Source organism: Ammospiza caudacuta, chromosome 11, assembly GCF_027887145.1.
Source record: "Ammospiza caudacuta isolate bAmmCau1 chromosome 11, bAmmCau1.pri, whole genome shotgun sequence".
NCBI classification, from domain to species: Eukaryota; Metazoa; Chordata; class Aves; order Passeriformes; family Passerellidae; genus Ammospiza; species Ammospiza caudacuta.
Genome location: NC_080603.1, coordinates 3,149,376 through 3,167,318, shown reverse-complemented (window position 1 = coordinate 3,167,318; position 17,943 = coordinate 3,149,376). Strand labels below are relative to the sequence as shown.

The 17,943-nt window shown below is 45.7% G+C and overlaps 1 protein-coding gene across 2 annotated transcripts; it reads left to right on the top strand.

The window, feature by feature from the left end:
* Positions 1 to 322: 322 nt before the first annotated feature.
* Positions 323 to 16,244, top strand: PLEKHB2 (pleckstrin homology domain containing B2). Of its 2 annotated transcripts, none has more exons than XM_058811882.1 (8): positions 323 to 377; positions 3,559 to 3,606; positions 4,220 to 4,372; positions 5,183 to 5,285; positions 6,826 to 6,865; positions 8,973 to 9,062; positions 10,174 to 10,279; positions 12,265 to 16,244. In XM_058811882.1, the coding sequence occupies exons 2-8, from the start codon at positions 3,570 to 3,572 to the stop codon at positions 12,399 to 12,401; spliced, it is 666 nt and encodes a 221-aa protein (XP_058667865.1). In that variant the 5' UTR covers positions 323 to 377; positions 3,559 to 3,569; the 3' UTR covers positions 12,402 to 16,244. The 2 variants fall into 2 exon arrangements, with proteins under 2 accessions (XP_058667865.1, XP_058667866.1); XM_058811883.1 differs by lacking the exon at positions 323 to 377 and adding an exon at positions 3,221 to 3,239.
* Positions 16,245 to 17,943: the final 1,699 nt, after the last annotated feature.

The window sequence follows — 17,943 nt, the reverse complement described above, 5'->3', positions numbered from 1 at the left end:
GAACAGAGCGCCCGCCGCTCTCTGTAAGATCACACTGTGGAGGAAAAGGAAAAGCCGGGGGAAAGAACGCTTAGCGCCGTGAGGCCGCCGCTGTGCCAGCCGCCGGCCCGGGCAGAGGCGATGGATTTAAAGCGCCGGCAAAGCGCGTGTGGCGGCGGCCGGGGGAAGGCATTAACGGGACGGGGTCGGTGTCCCGCCTCAGCCGTCCCCATGCGGACCGGACCGAGCCGTGCCGAGCCGTGCTGGGCGCACTCCCCGCGGCCCCGTGCGGGCTCCGTGCGGGCCGGGCGGTGTGGCGCGGCTGACGTCAGGCGGGGCTGGCGCTGCCCGCGGGCGGAGCGGGGCCGGCGGCGGGCGGCGGGCGCGGGGAGCGGCAGGTACGGCCGGGCCGGGCTGGGGCAGGGCCGCGGGGAGGGGGCCAAGGGGGCCGGCTCCGGGGGATGGCCTGACTATCGCCAGCCCCGCCAAGGTCAGCGGGGCGCGGACCCGGCCGGGAGCCGTGCCAGGACCCGGCTGTCGGCGGCGGGGAGGGGCAGACGCGGCTCTCGGGGCAGCCCAGGCCGCGCCAGCCCAAGCCGCTCCCCGGCGGGCAGAGGCGCGGAGGGCCGGGGCCGCCCTGGGGCTGTCCCGGGGGAGCGAGCACCGCCGGGCAGGGTTGGGACGGAACCGCGGCTCCGGGAGCTGGCTGGGAGAGCACAGACAGCGCCGGGAAAAGGGCCTGCGCAGCTGGGCCGGAGCCAGGCAGCTCCAGGAATAGAAAACTTGCGCTGTGGGGAGCGGGAGGGGCCGGGCAGGGTTACGCTTGAGCGCTGTGCTTCCTGTGCTCTGCCCCAGTACCGAGGGTGAAGGAACCTGGGCCGTGTGCGGACACTGCTGCTCACCGCCCGCTCCGCTCGGCGCTGCCGCTGTGTCCCGGCCCTCCCAGCGACACGGGCCCGCTGCCAGCTCTGCTAGGGACTACAGGCTGCAGGGAGAAACACTTGGTTTATTTTAAAGGGTGTTTTATCGGGAAAGGGACGGGAACAGACTGTTGGATATTCCGCGTTATATTCCGTGCAGAAAACCGCTGTTCCAGGGAGCAGAAAGGAATTGTCCCACTTCTTTGCTGCATCTACTCCTAACTCAAGTTCCGTTTAGAGTGCTACTATTCTTAGATTTCAGTCACCAAAACACTTTTATTCATATTGGTAATTTTAAATTATTAATTTATTAATACATTTAATAATTTTATTTTTATTATTTATCTTTACTTAAATCTCATTTTTCATGTTGATGGCACTGGGCTGGTTTAACAAGCAAATACTATTGAGATGCAGCTGATCTTGCTAGGCTGTCTTCTAGCTCCGCAAATACACTTTTAAACATCATGTAGGAGGACTGTGAATACTGTAGAGGACTTCAAATGAGCCCTTGTGCTTAAAAAGGACCAGGAAGAATATCTAATTGTTTTTGCACCTCCTACTTTAAGTGCTGACAGATTTTTCTGTGTGATTCCTTGCTCTCTCTCCAGAGCTGACCTTTTGGGCACTTAAACTCTGACTTGGGAACGGGTATTTGCTGCCTCTGAGGTTACATGCAAGGTGCACTACAGCTGCTGAAGCCCCTTGTAGCTTTGACAGCTCTGAAACATTCTGAATGTGAGACTTTGTGAGCTGTTCTGTAATCACAGGCAAAACTCAATTTGTCAAGAGAGTGGTTTTCTTCTTTGGTCCTTCCCCTTTTTGTGTCTAAGTTAAATCTAATTATGCTATTGTGTAACAGAGTTGGTTTAAAGGTAGCGACAACATTCCGTGGCCTAGCCTAACACTTGCAGCAGAACTGAAGTTCATGCAAATTCTTTTCTGGCTTGTAGACTAGGAAACAGCCTCCAGAAATAGTGATTTCACCTTATTGGGCAAACTGGAAGACATGGAAACACCATTAGAGACACTCACTGCTGTGAAAATGAAGAGCAAGTAGACTGCTTGTAAAGGAGAATCAAGGGGAGAGAAGCCTGTGTTGGGGTGGTGGCAGAATGAGCCTGAGGTCCTTTGTACTGCTTTGTTACTTTGGGAGAATGAACTGGCCTCTGTTTCTGGAGCTCTCTCTCTGTATAGGGGTGACAAGAGCACGCTCAGACCCCAGAGCAGGACAGGAGTCTGACACTGCCTTTCAGAAGGGGGCTCTCAGCAGAATCTTTCTTTTCCCAGCAAACTGGTACAAAAGTCAAGAATAAGGGGTTTATTCTGTAGTACAGACCTTACCTGCAGGTGGTTCTCACCATCATATCCAAGGCTGTGCAGGATGTGGCATTCCTTAAATATGAAATCCTGATGGTTATAATCTTGTGTGCTACAGTATTTGCCCAGTAATCTGAAGACGACACAGCTACAAGTAATATCCATTAGGTCAGGAAACAGATGAATCCTTAGTAACTTCATATTTTGCTAGAAGATTACAAAACTCTTCTTTTTGTCTGTTCTCCTCAGCTTTAAGCACATTCTGCTGAGGTTTGTCTGGGAAAAGTTCCTCTGTTTACCAAATCTACTGCCACTTTTCACCCCCTCATGCCCCCTCCTTTATGCTGCCACAAGTAGAATTATTGTTCTTTGTTAGGTTTCAGTATCATTTCTGTCTCTCATATTGTCTCTCATATCTGTCTCTCTTACAGGCCCCACAAATAATTTCTAAAAAGTAGCCTTCTCAGAGGAGGCTTAAAATGCTTCTGTTCTTCCTTTTCTAGTTCAATTGCATCCGGACAGTTGAGTTTTTATAATTTCTTTTAAAACAATAAGAACACCATTAGGCTGTAAAATAAAACCTCACTTTCCAATACATCCCATGTTTGATGTCTTTTTTCAGCATGCTCATAAACCAGAACGCAGTGGCCGGGTACTTAATGTCACGTGTGATGGCTTGAATTTAACACAGAGTCCTTGCCATGCTATTTCAAACTCCATTTAAAAGCTGAGGAGAACTGAAAATCTTACTTTATGGGCTCATCTTTTACTTACTTTAATTCTTAGAGTGAGCTAGTGATGATTTGAAAGAAATAGAAGTCATAAAAACAGCTTTCTCCTTCCTGTTTAAGATTAAACTGTTTCAGCTTTTGTTTTGTCTGGACTTTGAGCCAGTGAATGAAAAACACAGAAGAGGAAGTACAGAAAAAAAAGAGAGAGGCAGGTAGAAGTGCTTGGTAACTTGAGACTGCAGAATACAGGATGTACACGTATGCAGAGAGGACTTTAAAGGAACTGCTGGTGAGTCAGGAAGCAGTCATTGCAGCCTGTCTCTTCCCCATTTTCTAAGAGCAGCAGCAGGAGGGTTTTGTTGGCCAGTTAAACACCAAGGTGGTCTCTGACAGTCACGCTGGATCACTGCAGCTGCACCTTTGTTATGTCCTACAGCACCAGTTGTGCTTACTGAGTATCTTCAGCTGGGATCTGCTGCGTCTCTGCTACGTGAGCTGAGTACATGCAGCTCTAATAGATGGTATTGAGATGCCTGTTTTTAATGTGTTATTGTGGAATACTGACAACTGCTTTTCTCCCCCCTGCCCCTTCCTCTTCTGCCCACTAGATTAAGCAGCAATGGCATTTGTGAAGAGCGGATGGCTGCTCCGGCAAAGTAAGTCATGGATCTTTCTCTTCCTTCTCTCTCTGTTCACTGGGATTTCTTCAGAAAAGGTCAGAGCAGCTGATGTTGGAGTAATTCCCAGGTTTTCTTAAAACAAGAAGTTCTGTGGGTTGTTTTTGTTGGGTTTTTTCCTTTTTACTTTAAGGACACGTCACATAATGACGTGTCATGACGGCATTTCCACATGACGTTTGGGTGCTCCAGTGGGAAACAGGATATAAATATATCTGAGGTATCTGGCTGGCATTCAGCTTCAGATGCTGCTCTGTAATTAGTGCTGTGTAAGTGGAGACTTGGAAACATTACCTGACACCTCAGCTTAGTGTCTTTCAATTAATCATGCCCTCTGCTCGTTCCTGCAGCAAGTCAGAACACAAACATTAGGTTATGCACTTAAAATCAGTTTTGCTTTGAATTCTAGGTAAAATATGGCACCCAATTCACTAATGTTCCCATGTGGGGATGTTGTAATACAGGATATTGTTTGGCACTTTGGGATGTTGTTTGGGGCAACTGTGAAGGATTTCTTGGTTTATTTTTATTCTATTTAGGACAGAAATATTTCCCAATATGTGCCCTCAAAAGTGACTGTGTGATTTTTAAGGTACTATTTTACGGCGTTGGAAGAAGAACTGGTTTGATCTCTGGTCTGATGGCCGCTTAATATTCTATGATGATCAAAGTCGCCGTGATCTGGAAGATAAAATCCACATGAGAATCCACTGCATCAACCTCAGAGTGGGGAACGAATGTCGAGGTAATAATGGAACCTTCAGGATTTGTGTATCCAGAGATTCTTCACAAGTTCACTGCCTGCCCAGCACACCACACACAGCACTGCTACAGATGTAAACGTGTCCAAAGTGTGTGCAACTTCACTGGTCTTGAATCCCCCATTTCCAAAAAAACTCAACCCCACCAACTCCTAAATTGCTTTGGAGATACCCAGGGTGTGGTATCACCATGTGATAGGTTAGGTTAGGGTTTGATACTTCCTGTTAAAACTCAGGGAGGACGGTGTTCCATGCATGCAGGAGGATGGGATGTTCCAGCAGGGCTGTGTGTCTGATGCAGAGCTTTCCTGGTGTAACCACAGTGCTGGGTGGACAGAGAGGCAGGGCTGGAAATGGGAAACCTCAGCAGGGCTGTGTGTCTGATGCAGAGCTTTCCTGGTGTAACCACAGTGCTGGGTGGATGGAGAGGCACAGCTGGAAATGGGAAACCTCAGCAGATGTTTTTCCTAAGTTCACTTCTGGCATTTGTTAGTGCTGACTTGGTGCTGACACAAGGGAAGGACACAAGTGCTGCACAGTACCATTGCTAAGTGTGGATTGGTTCTGCTGTGAGACACTTGCATTTTGTAGGGAAGGTGTTCAGAGCTGCTTACTTTCAGGACACTGAGGAGTAAGAACAGGTTATTTCCTTCTGGGGCTCTGATGCCATGGAAGGCAGCTACAACTGGCCCTAGTTTATTTTGTCCAGACTTGCTTAAACTGACTCCCTTCTTGTCCATGCGCTCCTGTAGTGCTGTTTATACTCATAACTCATGTCTGTTTCTCTCACTCAGATTTCCAGCCTCCAGAGGGGAAGCACAGAGACTGCTTACTGCAGATTGTTTGCCGTGATGGGAAGACAATCAACCTCTGTGCAGAGAGTGCAGATGACTGCCTGTAAGACAGCTAGAGAAAAATGCTTTTGCTACTTCTCCCTCTTTTATCCCTCTCCCTAGTTATTTTCCTCCCTTCTAACTTTCAGAGATATATTTTAAGAATGTTTTCAAGCAAATGAAAGCAGGTTTTCAGTGACAAAAACCCCAGTATCTCTCCTAGAAGTTTCTGGCTCATGCAAACTAACTGCAAGTTAAGTCACTGAAAACACTGAAGGGTGAGGAGGAGTAGAAGAATCTGATTAATATGATCAATGTCGCAGACATTTCTCCACAGAAATCCTTTCTTTCGGATTTCTGTGTCTTCGGGAGGCCAGAGGCCTCCGAAGACAAGGTAAACAATTATTATCAGCTGCTGGGGAATGCAACAGGGGCACCTATTTTGATTGGTGATTGGTTCATGTTTTATGTTTATAATTAAGGGCCAATCACCAGTGCAAGCCAGGGGACTGAGTCCTTGGCCACAGCTTTGTTGTGGATTCTTTTCTATCTCTTCCTAGCTAGCCTAGCTCCAGATATTACCGAGCCTGAGTGGGCGCGGCTGGTGAGAGAGAGACGGTGAATCTTGTTTCTTGAATCAGAAGGCTGAGCTTATTAATATATGATATAATACATTATAGTTATACTAATAGAATATGGAGAGAGATTTGCAGAGCAGCTAGGCTAGCTAGGAAGAGATAGAAAAGAATCTACAACAAAGCTGTGGCCAAGGACTCAGTCCCCTGGCTTGCACTGGTGATTGGCCCTTAATTATAAACATAAAACATGAACCAATCACCAATCAAAATAGGTGCCCCTGTTGCATTCCCCAGCAGCTGATAATAATTGTTTACCTTGTCTTCGGAGGCCTCTGGCCTCCAGAAGACACAGAAATCCAAAAGAAAGGATTTCTGTGGAGAAATGTCTGCGACAGATCAATACAAGACTTGTTAAACAGATTTTTTTAAACTTTTACCATTCTTCAAGAGCACGTGATGTGGCATTAGCCCAGGGACATCCCAGTAGCAATAGGAGGAATATTCCACTATTGTGAGCTCTCAGCTGAGCTGGGCTGTATAGAATTAGATAACTCATGTAGTCACTGTTTGGCAAGAAGTGTGTTCCATGGAGTGTGCTCCCAGCCCTGTGGCAGGGCAGGAGCTGGGTGAGGTGTTCCTGCCTCCTGGGAACAGCAGCAGCAGCAGCAAGGCCCCTGCTCTAACCAGCACAGATGAGCTGTTCTGCTGGGGTGCATCTCTTCCCATTGACTGCATGACTGCATGTTCCCTACCTGTTGTGCTTGCAGCAAGGACCTCCAAAACTGCATCCATTCCTCCTATTGTTCCTCCTTGTTCTTTCTCAGCTCTGCAAAGAAATTATTTCTTAGTCTTGGTGTGCATTTATTTGAGTGTCTCATCAGGCTTTGATGCATGCAGTACCTAAAACTCTGCTCCTGCAGTACCTCTAGTTGCTAACCTTGTTTGTTTGATTGACCTGAAAGAAAAAGGTGGCATTAATTTTTGTCAGTGTTCCACTAACCAATGGGTTTTTGTTTTTTTTTGCAGGGCATGGAAAATTGCTCTCCAGGATGCCAGAACAAACACAGTGAGTGTCCTACTAGACTTTATAGTGATGGAGAAGCAGCACATCAGTGTTCTGTGTGGTCCAGCAGTTGAGTTCTGAAATCATCTCCCATCCTTCTCTGCTAGAAAAGAACAGGGTCATGAGCACGATCATAAAGCTTGTGGGTGGGGAGAAGAATGATTCTCTGGATCACAAACACATCCTTGCACCCAAGTCCAGGCAAATACATACTGTGTGGAAAATAATTATTTTAAGAAATGATTTCTCTGGGTGGAAGTGAATGTTTGGAAAGCTGGTCTGTGGGCACTGAGGCTGTGGGCAGCAAGCAAATCTTCTGCAACCAGCAAAAATGAACTTTTCACTCCTAGTGTTTGTTGCCTCCCAGGTGGGTGCAGTGCTAAAGGAAGCTCACTACACAGCAGCTGTTTGTTAATATAGATCCATCCCACTGTGGATGCTTCTTGGCAGAGACATGGGGAAGAGTGAGATGCTTGGAGGGGACTGCAGGCATGCTGAGGAGGAGTGTATTATCTCAGCATTTTCTGCAATTTGTTTTTCCTTTAGACTGCCTTCCAGAGTACTCTGCAGCACTAGCTTTCCTTAGATGACTAGGCTGAACCAACCCAGGAGAAATGCTGTGTTTTGTAGAAACTTATCTCAGTTTCTGATGGGTCACATTAACATTGCCACTGTATTGGGGCATCTGTCAGATGCTGTAACTTAGATTTGTAGACACCCAAAGCAAACACTTGTCATGGCAAAAGTACCCCAGACGTGACTGCCTCTGACTGCAGCCATGCTACACTGCCTGTGGCCTTAAATGAGAAGTGAGGGATTTGTCCTCATGCAGAGGACACAACACTCATGGTCTGTCTGCTCTAGTTTTAGAGGATTTATCCCACTGGTGTGTGAGATGGTGGCTCCTGGTTTCAGAAAATGGGAGCTGCTGTTTTCATGCCTCTGACACTGCTGCCAGCCCTGATAGATGGCTCAGAACATGGCAGTGCTGACCTTGGTCAGCCAAGGCAGACCCCAAGGCTACTCAAAGTAGAGCAGGTAGCCCTCTACACAAGAAGATACATAAATTAACATCTTCCAAAGCTATTAAAGGTGTCCAATGAAGACTTGGGTTTGAGTCTGTAGGTGTGTGACACACGTTTCAAAAATTCCAAGCATCCAGCAGTGCCTCCTAATTTCCCTGGAGTAGTGGGGTGATCACCTTAGCTTTGAGAACTGCATCATTTGCAGGTGTTTGCAGCCCTGTGCATGGCTTGTACAGAGATTCCTGTGGCAGGGCAGAACACATTTACTGCTAAGATATGAGCAGATTTCTCAGGTGATGGAAATACCACTTCATATAGTATTTTAACAGTGTTTCAAACAGTCCTTAGAATCTTCACCATGAGTGTGACTTAGGATGTAACCATATTATGTCCTCAAATGCCATTTCATCAGTTCAAGAGATACAACATTTGCTGTTGATTTATTAAAATGTTCCCTTTGAATTAGAGAATGGCAACTGGCCTTTGCCTTGGAAAAGGGAAAAAGAGCATCACTGTAGATTTTGGATATTAGAGGCAAGTATACAAAGGTAGTGTAAGAAATCTTAATTGTCTTTGAGAATGTATTCTAAATGGACTGAAGTGTTACCACCTCTGCCTCAGGTACCACTTTTGGCTACTGCATTTGTTTCTTTTACCTGCGTCTGCAGAACTTGGTGATACAATAACTCTGGGGTGCCAGGAAGCAGCCAGCTTAGTTGTGAAGATTTCTTTATCTGAAGACAGAAAATGAACAGGAGGGTAATTTCTAAATCTGAGGCTCTGGAATGGTGGGAGGAGCCAGGGTGCTTGCATGTGCACATATGTGTGTCTGTGGCACACACACAGGGAAAAATTTGATGGCTCCTTTCTGTGGCTGCTCAGAAATTTGTATTCTCCCAGATCTAGTCTCCAGGTCCTTTCTTTCTGCAGCCTTTACAAGGAACTCACTGCTTTCTTAACATGCAGTGTGGCTAAAGGTTACTTTCTCTTTGGGGTCATTGAGTTTTAATCCTTAGACTGCTCTGTCTGTCTGTCTGTCTGTCTGTAGGAACAGGTGATAACTGCTCTCTGTCCTTGGTGTTTAGGGCTACGTGGGATCTGATGTGATGTATGATGAGACAGCCATTTCCTCAGCCCCTCCTCCCTACACAGCTTATGCCACACCATCACCTGAGGTAAGAGCTGTAGTCAGGAAGCATCAACAGGAGTGAGGCAGCAGGAGCAGCTTCCTTCAAGTACTCACAAAGTGCTGCATGGTACTCTCACACCCAGCTTGAAAGCTTTTACAGCAGCAGAGAGTAAGGCACTATCAGCCTATTGCTGCTCTTATTTGAGATGGATTTCCTTTGAAAAGGATGAGGCACATTTTGTTGGAAGGTGTATAAAAGGGTGGCTGCTCAGTGAACTTGAAAAATAAAGCTTCTGAGAGAGGGCAGAATTTATTTGGCTGATCTTCAAGTACAGTGGTCGTGCAGCTTCTAACATAAGGAGGTGCAACTACACTTTGATGTTGTGCAAGAGCTGGAAAGGTGTAAGATCAGGAGTTTTAGAAATGGGCTGTAGTGACTGGAGCTGCCACTTTTAACACATAAGGATTTTGTTGTGCTGAGATGTCACAGCAGCACAATAACTCTAGTTCCTGGATACACAGTTCTTTTGCAGTGAAGGAGCAGCTTTGGGATCAAACCAGGATATGCTGGGCAATTCTGGATGTGTTTAGTGATGTGCAGTAATATGTGAGGGGATAGTTTGGAGCACTATTGCTTGTTGCACTAGCTGCTCCAGCCTCTCACTCTTGTTAAAAACGAGTTGTGGTACTGGGAGCTTCCCCTGTGTAGCCTCTTCTTTTGGAGAAAATAAATTCTTCTAAAGCATACAGCTCTAGAACTTTTGTCTTTAATCTGACATTTGCTTGCAGTGTACTCTCTTGGAGGGCTGGCTGGAGTTTTTGGGATTGGCTGCTGCCTTCCTGGCACTTCTGAGCTCCCCAGAGAGCTGTTGTTGGCATGAGGGCAGAGAGGAGAAGCTGGCAGGGCTGCTGTGCCTCTGCCTGATGATCCAGGCCCTGCCTCTGCCATTGCCTGTTGAGGAAAGGAAGAGAGCAGATGCTGCTTAGGAGTGCCCTCTTTTTCAAGCAGCTGTTCTGAAACCATTCCAGGGAGTAGATTGGCTGTAGCAGGACAGCCTGGATACTTGAGTGAAAGAAATGAAGGCAAATTGAACAGTGTGCTTGAATGGATCCATAGCAGAGTGTCCCTGTGTAACAGCCCTTTTTAATTTCCCCAGGTTTATGGCTATGATCACTACAATGGTGTGTACCCCCCGGGCCCTCAGATCTTCTATGCCTCCAATGGACAAGCTTATGCTGTGCCCTATCAGTATCCATACCAAGGTAACCAGCACATCCTCACCTTCCCACAGAAGCCACTTGAGTCAATCCTTCTGGCTTTAGCTCTATTAATCACCATCCTTTACCAGCTACCACTCCTGTACACAGAGAAAGAAACCTGACCTGAAACTGGAACCCAATCCACTCATCACCCTTTCACAACAAAGGGACTGCAGTGAAATTGGCATTAAGGGATTTAATCTTCCCAATGTGATCTCTGCATAGTTACATTGCTTTATAAACTCGTTCTGAAGCCTACAGAACTCTAACTACAGCATGTTTCCTAAGGAAAGGTATAAGAGCCAGGAGAAGATGTAATTTTGTGATTCAATACTCCATATTGGGCATTGATGGAGCTTTTCATTCATCTGCTGCTCTTAAACCTAGTTTAATTATTTAAACACACGTTTCAAAGGTAAATCCACTCCCAGAACAAGGTTGTACCTGGTTCCATCCCTGTATGCTGGAATTGCTGTAAGGCAGCATTTCAGCCATGTGAAATCTCAGGTTTGTGTAGCTTTCAATCTCAAAAACAGGAAGCAGGAAGCAAAGAGTAAAATTGTAGGGTGTGCTTTTAATCAGTCACCTTAATTTAGTGTTAGTTTTGCACAAAGCCCCAGTCCTACAGAACTGTGGCTTTAGAGTTGTACGGTAATAAAAATGAGAGAACTAATTGTTCATGATCTGATTCTGCAAACAAGAATCTCTACTGAGAAATTTTTATTTCAGTTTTGAGGGAGATCTTGTTTTCCATTTGACATTTTTCAGATTATTTCACTTGCCTTTCCATTTTTTATTATAAGGGAGGTGCATCAGCCTTTAAAGCTTTTAAAGTTTTCTTCATAGAAGTTACTGAAGTCCTAAGATACAGAGGATACATATTCAAACACAGAGGAATGTGTGTTCTGTTGGTTCTGAAAAGCAGTAGCTTTTCAAAAACCCAAGAACTGTTTTTAAAAACTTCCAGCAGGCCAAACCCAAACAATGCAGCATCAAACTCCCCTGAGCAGTCTGCAAATGTGTTAAGAGGTTACTGGTTGGGCATAGTAACCAAGGTTCAATGTTTTCCTTCATCAGGGTCACTGCAACTAAACTTTGGGGTTCAGATTCACCACAGCACCTCTCTGGCCCCTGTACCTGCAGCTCTGCTGCTCCTACTCTGCAGTGACATAGTCCTGCTCAGGGGGGAGAGTCATGCATTGTTCAGAGTCAGTGAAAGCCTTTCCTGTTGTATTTAGTTGGATTACTTAAGAATCTGTTACAAAACACCATTGTGGGATTTTCAAGGATATTTACTCTCCCTGAAATGTCTGGGAGGGAAACCAGTACTGTTATGTTTGCTTTGCAGCTAGGAGCTGAATCAGAAAAGTGACAGGTGAAGCTGTTACAAGCCTGTTACAGAGCAGGGGTCAGTCAGTGGCTTCTTGAGTCCAAGGGTAATTTCTTGCTACTGGCCAATCTTCATCTGAACAGAAATGTAGCAGCTGTCACCACCCCACAGATCAATCCAGGATGTGAAGGCTGAATTGCAGTAGGCAGTAAATGTACATAACTGATGCACAGTTTCAGACAAACAACTGGCCTGAGACCTGCCAAAGATTTTTTCAGGGGGAGGGGATAAGGGGGAAGAACTAAACTATTTGCCTTAACTTCAAGGCTGAATCAATTTTCAGACCCATTTCTTACATTAAATCCATAAAGTGAATACAATTGCTTGCAGAACAATGTTCACTTTTACATTTGTGATGAGTTTTCCTCACAAATATTAAGCTGTTACAGGGCTAGAAGTGTTTCCAGGATTGCCCTTGGATTTAATTAATGTGGAGGCTGAATCCAAAGCAGAACTGTGTTCTACCTGTGCAGCTGACAAAATATTAGTATTCATTTGAAGGGAGAAGGTGAAAGAACAGCCTGTTTTGAAATTGCAGTGTATGATATTAAGATACACATTTCTTCTGCCCTCCTCCCAACAACCTTTTACTTCCTAGGGCCTTATGGGCAGCCCCCTGCAAACCACGTCATCATCCGAGAGCGTTACCGTGACAGCGATGGAGACCTGGCACTGGGCATGCTGGCTGGAGCAGCAACTGGAATGGCTCTGGGATCACTCTTCTGGGTCTTCTAGATTACCCTTTCCTTATCTCTGTAGTTCCAAACCCCTTTATTGTGTGCAATAATATATTGGCAATGTTGTTTACTGTTAAACTTTGAAAAATGCAATAGTTATTTTTCAGTAGTGACATCTTAATAACTGATTCTTAACTGTCTTAATGAGATTTTTAAGGCACCATTTAGTTAAGTGGTTGGAAATGGCATGTGCTGCTCTTGAATTCTGGTCTGATGTTCAGAATTATAAGGATCAATATGAGCACCAGTGTCATGTGGTAGCAGTCACCTGCTTTATGAACAGACTGTTATTGTAAACAGCATAGGAAAAAAGATTGTTTTTTGGGGGAAGGGTCTAAGATCTAATTCAAATAAGAGGTTAATGGGAGTCCTGCATTAGTGTACATATACTACTGGCTTTTAAACATTCCCTGGAAAAACACAGAGCTCAGCAGAGATTCCTTGGCATTACACAGTCTGCCATGCTTGAGGGGTTTTTTGTTTATTTTCAGACTTGCCTGCAGATGGTAGTGTGCTTTCTTAGGTGCAGCCCTGTACCTGCCTCTCACACCATCCAGGTGAAGCTGTCTCTGAGAATGTTTGAGCAAACCACTAGGAAGCAGCAGCACTCCTCAGTTATTTTATTCTCCCAGAAATGTGAATGACCAGAGGCAAGGAAGAGCAGTGTTTGCTGTTCTAGCTCTCTCTTTATGCTGGATGACTCTTGTGTGGTCAGATGGAAGATCTTCAGCTTTGCAGGTGTCTGCAGAGCAGCAGCCTCAGACACTGCAGCAGCTGCATTGGTAGGAGCCAGCTATTGTCTCTGCTCTTCACTGCCATGGCCCTGCAGAGGCCGCAGGAGGAGAAGGAATTGAGCAGCCCTTGCTCTGTTGTGCCTGCCAGCCCCTCTGCAGCAGGAGGGGAGAGACAAGCAACTGCAGCAGACCTTGCACACAGGCACTGTGATCAGCTGCCTTGCCAGGGCTAGGATAAGATGCCTGCCTCAGCCACCAAGGTTTGCTGAACTAGGTTTCTTATTTGCAACTAATTTTGAGCACAGCTGAGCCTGGGTTTGTTGTATGTGCAATTCTCCCTCACATTCAGCAGGTCTCCTCTTCCCTCCATGACTTGTTGAGAAAAACACTCCAAGGAACCTGTCTGGCTTTGCTTGTATGTGTGGTTTCTCTAGAGTGTGCTGTCCCCTGGAGTGCATCTGTTTTGTGTGTTACATGGCCTGTTCTAATCCATGCTGAGCTGTGCTTGGCAGAGAAAGAAAGCTCTGAAGAAATGCATGGGCTTTCTTGTTCAGGTAAATGAGGCAGAGTGCCTGAGTTGAGTTCTTATAGTAAGAGGACTTATTTTTATACTTCCACTCTTAGATTCCTGTATTTGCATACTGTTTAATGTTAAGTCTTACTTAATGCTTCCATTTAGAAGAAGGTTAATTTCCTTATGGTTCACAGGGTTTCATGTCAGGAAAGATGAAAATAGATGAGAACTTGCACCTATATAAATTTAGCTGAAGTCTCAATCTTCTCCATTCCATCCTAAAATTCTCTTGGCTCTTCCCTACTTATTTAAGCAATAGAGGTCCTGGACAAGTTTGGGTAGCAGCCAGGGGAAGCACTAGGCTTTCATGAGCCTTAGGACTAACTCAAGCAAGTGGAATCACTGGAGTTAACAGACAGATGTCATTGTGGCTGCTTTACCAAGAGTGGCCTAATCCAGGGAAGGTAAACTGCCTTCAGGAGGCTGGCTCTGAGCTGTGCACCAGTGTGCAACATGTCCTTTCACAGTTAACACAAGCTGCACGTGTTCAGCCAGTCAGGTGTATTGAAAGGACATTCTGGAAGTGCAAAAGAGGACTAAAGTGAGAGTTTCCTATTGCTAATTCAAACCAAAAGAAATTGCAGTACACTACTGAAGCTCTCTTAGAGACCTTGAGGTCAGAAAGGGATGGAATGTAAGTGGACAAACATGTCTGCCCTTTTAAAAAGCCCTTTAAGAGGTGAGTTTGATTACAGGTCTGTGCTGCTGTTTGGTTTGTGCTTTGCAATAGTGAGTTCTGCAGAATGCCTCCATCTCCTCTTTCTCTGTGATTCTTAACTTGTAAGGAGTAGGGGAGAATAAAACCACTGGGCATCATATGATTTTCTGAATTTCCTAATGACTGGGAAAGGATAACAAAGAGTGAATCAGCTGGTTTTTTGTTTCAGTTTGAGCTTTTTTTTTCAGAAAGACTGTTAGTCACAGCAGGGGAACATGTCTTTTGTGTTTTCAGGAGATAACTCTGTCTAGGTCCCTAGTTTCTTCCACTGAAGTATATAAAATAAAAATTGTTGATTGCAAAACATTCCTGGGTTGAAATTCAAAAGAAATTATATTTTTAAAAGTTCAATTTGAAGTAATTCTCCATTAAGAAAATAACCTTACACTTCTCAATGGAAAAACACACCTGAAATTGAAGCCAAAGATTGTAGTTTCAGCTTGGAAACAATAGGCTGCTTTTGTACAAAAATCATGAAGTATTTTCTATCTCAGAAGCACGGGCATTTAGAACCAGGAAAGCAAGTGTATGAACTTGTGCTAGAGCATGAAATCACGAGCACAGTTATCTCCTTGCAGGTGCTTGCAGCCTTTCTGATCTCACTGCAGAGACAGAAGTGGCAACATCCTGGTGCACAAAGCAGCAGCAGGGGGATTGCCACCTGAAGTCCCTGGTTGTTGAAGCTCAGACTTGCTTCCTAAAGACATGCCCGTGTCTCCTGTTGCTCAGGACAGAGCAGAGCTTTGGTTAAGATGCACAGGAATGTCTGGCTGGATGCACAGCTGTGACTCAATAGCCTTTCTCTGCACTTCATGTATCTGCTGTGAGCTGAAGGAGATGGGGCTTGGAGGGACAGCCATGCCAGGTTCTGCAGACCACTGATACCACAGCGATGGGAAGAGGCAGCAGGGGTGGCAAGAGAATTTTCCAAGCAGATTGAAATGATTGTTTCTGAATGGTGCTATTCATGACTATAATTCCAGTTATTTTTGCATAGTACTCAAGCACACATTCCTGCTTTGGGCCCAACACTTGAGCCCCCTAAAGCTCTGGGAGGTTCACAGGTACCACGGTGGCACTGTTTTTGTGCAGTGTACACTGCCAGGGAGGGATAAATCTGTTGTACAGCAGTGCCAGTCTGTTCAGAATTGAGGAGGTCATGAGTCCGTATGTTCATCTGGGACTTGGTACTTTTGGGCTCACAGTTATGGACAGCTGGACAGAGCCAGGCTTCCTGAGAGCGGGGTGGGAATGCTCAGCTCTCTGAGAAGTCTGACCACATTAAAGAGGTCAAGCAGGGTTATTCTTAGTTCCATGTGAGAACGTAGCTGTTGGCTCCTTTTGCATGAGTTTGAGGGAGAGCCAGTCTCTTCCAGTGAGTGGTAAAGGTTTATGGACTAGGCAGGAGGTGTGGGCAGAGTTTCTGTACAGAACAACTGCACTGACTGCCAGCAAAGACACACCTCCCCCAGTGCTGAAGCACGTTCTGAGCAGTGTCCAGATGGAGCTACCCTGCATGTCATCCAACCCTGGCTTACTTTGTTCTTCAGTGAAGATTCAGTGGGTGATGGAACCAGCTGTGCAAGTGGAGTGGCGGAGAAAATTCACACCCATGTTCTCAGATGTGTTTGTGCTTTTCCTCCTCAGCATAGGACTGTGTAAGTCATGGAGGGTAGCATGCAACAGGTTTCCCCTCCAGAACCTTTATGTTCTTGTGCCCTCCCTGTCTTTACTGCAGCTTTTACTGTATGTCCTCATTCTCATTATTAATTTATAGCAAAAGAACCATGGCAATAAAAGTCATATTTAGTGTAATTATTTTGTCTTGACATGTTTACTAGCCTTTATTCAACACCTCTCATTTAGTTGGAGTGCAGACAGCTCAGGCTGACATAGCTTGGGCATCTCAGTTACCATTTAATAAGCATGATGTAAGGTCTGGGAAATCAGCAAAGTAACTCCACACTAACACCACTATACCAAGATTAGAATTAAGACCTATTTCTTTCTAATGGAGTTGAAGGCTTTGACTCAGAAATGTTTAATCTTGGATATATGCAACACTGATCCAGATTTACCATTTGACATTGTGTTATCAACAGATTTGTACTGTTTAGTGTTAGACTAAGCTGCTTGGAGCACAGATGTTGCTCTGGGCAAAATGCTACTGGTTGCTGTATTGGTATTTCCTGCTTATGAATTGCTTCACAGCAGTTGGGTACAATCAATAACTTTGCTTTGACAAAGACACTAAATGACCACAGCTAGCTCTGCCTCCTAAAGGCAGACAAGCTTGCATGTTTGCAGGGAATTAAACTTCTAGTTTGAAGGAGCACAGCACATTTTGTAAAACAGTATCCCTGCTTTGTGCACATTTTGTTTTTACTGCTGAGGGGTGGTGGGTTTTTAGCCTCCAAACTGGGGAAGGAATGAAAACAAAACTGCTATTTCAACCCATCAGCTAATGCCAGAGTAGGCAGTGCTTTTCTCCACAGCACGCTATGTTGACTGTGCCTGTTGTGTCAGTCAGCAGTTCCATATGATGGATTTACTAGCACATCATGTATACCTAAACCTACCCACCCAAGCCCACTTGTACTGAAATTCTTTGCACCAGAACAAGTTAGGGAATTAACTGTGCAAGGCTTAGCTCCACACCTTCCTGAGCTTCCAACAGCTTAGAGAATGGGCTTTGCCTCTGCTCCTGCATTCCCTCTCCTCTCTGTGGTTGCAAAAAGCAACTTCCATAATTAACTTGGGTTGTGTTCCTAAAAGTACCTGCATTTGTCCCCCTCTCCTGTTGCAGTTCTATTGCACTGCACTGCAGTGAGCTCAGCGTTCCCTGAATTTCAGTGGAGCTGAGTGTCCCCCAACCCTGTGTGCTGTCAGCAGTCACTACCCACAAACCAGAGCTGGTCCCAGCTGGCTGGCACAGACTCAGCTGGTTTGGAGCCTCCCAGGTGCCACAGAGCATCTCACTGGGTTTCAGCATTTTTGAGGCATCTCTGAAAGACTCCAGGACTCACAGGGCACATAAAAACTCCAGTGTATCTGCATTAATAATTTCAAGTTTAAGAGCCATGTGATGATTTTTAAGGCGCAGGTTGGAAAAGTTTCAGACCAACAATGCTGGGCTTAACCTGACTCAAATCCCTAGCTGCTTATGGTGGATGCAATACTGATTCTACCCAATTCTCCATGTACTTTATGTACTAAGATTAGCCATGCATTTTGCAAAGTATGACAGGTAAAGTCAAAAACAGTGACCCCTGATAAGCCTCCTGATGTTTCTGGGGCCAGGTGCATGGGGGCTGAGGTGAGCTCACCCCAAGCAGCAGCTGCATCTCCTGCCATCCATCAGCTGTGCCCCTGGATGCTGCCAGCTGGGGAGGCCACAGCCACCTCCCAGGCTTGGAGGCCAGCAGAAAGTCCTGTACCTAACTGAGCCCACCCTTCCTGAGCTCATGGGTGACACCAGGCTGGTTGGGACTGTTGATCTGCTGGAGGGCAGGAA